Source organism: Aplysia californica, unplaced genomic scaffold (assembly GCF_000002075.1).
Source record: "Aplysia californica isolate F4 #8 unplaced genomic scaffold, AplCal3.0 scaffold00054, whole genome shotgun sequence".
Classification (NCBI taxonomy): Eukaryota; Metazoa; Mollusca; class Gastropoda; order Aplysiida; family Aplysiidae; genus Aplysia; species Aplysia californica.
This window is the reverse complement of record NW_004797324.1, coordinates 425,115-426,654: the sequence shown is the minus strand read 5'-3', so window position 1 is coordinate 426,654 and position 1,540 is coordinate 425,115. Positions and strand designations below refer to the sequence as shown.

General features: G+C 42.5%; 1 protein-coding gene across 1 annotated transcript in view; it reads right to left on the bottom strand.

Moving 5' to 3' along the window:
• Window positions 1-1,273, bottom strand: part of LOC101864512 (15-hydroxyprostaglandin dehydrogenase [NAD(+)]) — a gene marked incomplete at its 5' end in the record, with an annotated part of 23,434 nt that extends 22,161 nt beyond the window's left edge. The window contains 1 exon segment of the mRNA XM_005092850.3: window positions 1,114-1,273. Coding sequence (XP_005092907.1) covers window positions 1,114-1,209 — 96 coding nt within the window.
• Between the last annotated feature and the right edge of the window lie 267 nt (window positions 1,274-1,540).

The following is a 1,540-nucleotide window of genomic DNA, read 5'->3' as shown; positions in this document are numbered from 1 at the left end:
GGATGATGATGATGATGATGATGATGATGATGATGATGATGATGATGATGATGATGATGATGATGATGATGATGATGATGATGATGATGATATTCCATTTGAACAAAGGGCCGTTCCCTTAGCTTACACAATAAGGCTTCTGTTCTCGCGCCCAAGTTCGAATTCACGCTTTAAACTTCAGTTTTCTATGAGAATATTTATCACAGTCTCTATTCAAATTCTAATCGGAAGGAGTTCCACATTGTTCTTGTCTGTCACGTATATATCTATGAGTCATCTGGAAACACAGTGTTTCGACTTCCTAATTTTCAAACTCCTATTTATATACGTTTTACAGAGGTTTTTAGTTTTTGATTTTGTTTTGTTGTTGTTGTTGCGGGGGTGGGGTGGAGGGGTGGGGGTTTTTAGGGTGAGGGGTTGTATTCCGTTATTTGTTTGGGTAAATAAACAACATCAGTGTTGCCATAATCACAAATCCAAACCCCAGACCTTTTTCCATACTCCCATCCCCAATCCAACAATATCAGCAATTCCCACCGTCCGCACCAATCTAAAAACCATTACAATCATTATCCCCCAGTCAACAATTACACCCCCTCCATCAATCAAACCACAAAACCGCACCAGTAACACTGCCAGCAAAATACCGCAGTAACCACCACAATTATCATCAGTTATCGTTACCACCATGCTCTCTCCCCTTCCGCCATTCCCCCACCCATAGCATTAACAACTCCACCTACGCCACCGCAAAAGTTACCATCTTTCCAACCACGACAACTACCCGGGCGCTCCGTTAGCTCAGTTGGTATCTCACTGGATTACGAAACTGATGACCCGGATTAGATTTCCCGAACAGATCGAACTGAAATTGGGTCGTTCAGAGAGTTTTCAAGGCTGTCCACACATTTTTCGCGGTCTTATCGGAGATGGACGTTCAGTTCGAAGATTTTGCCTCTGAAATAAACTAAAAGCTAAGATGGGAAATTAACCTATACAATGACAAGCACCAATGACAACAACCCCAATAGAATAGTCATAGCAATAACAACCACCAACAGATAACAACCTCAGCACCACCGCCAGGAACAACAACACATAATCAAACCTAACCTTTGCGCCCTTTTGCAACACGGCCTGTCCGTAGGCCCTTCCAAGTCCCTGCGCCCCTCCTGTGATGAAGACCACTTTATTCTTGACTTCGTACATCTTCTTGTAGGTAGATAGAGGGTGAGTGCAGCGGAGTACCGGAGATAGCTGATACCAAGAACGGCTGGATGAGAGTTAAATAGATAAATTCAATTCAAATTCATTTTTTAGACCTCGTCGGAAAATTTGTTTTATAATGGTGTGCACTAATACACAAATACATAAACTAATACATAAATTCACGAATGATAAATAATATCACAAATATTGCTGGCCTACTCTGCACCCTGTTTCTGAGCTAGGGTTATCGGGTCTTGCTCAAGGACATACTCCACTGACCACCTACTCAAATGCCGTGTTACCGACTCACACTTGGCATTGTGGCTGACCT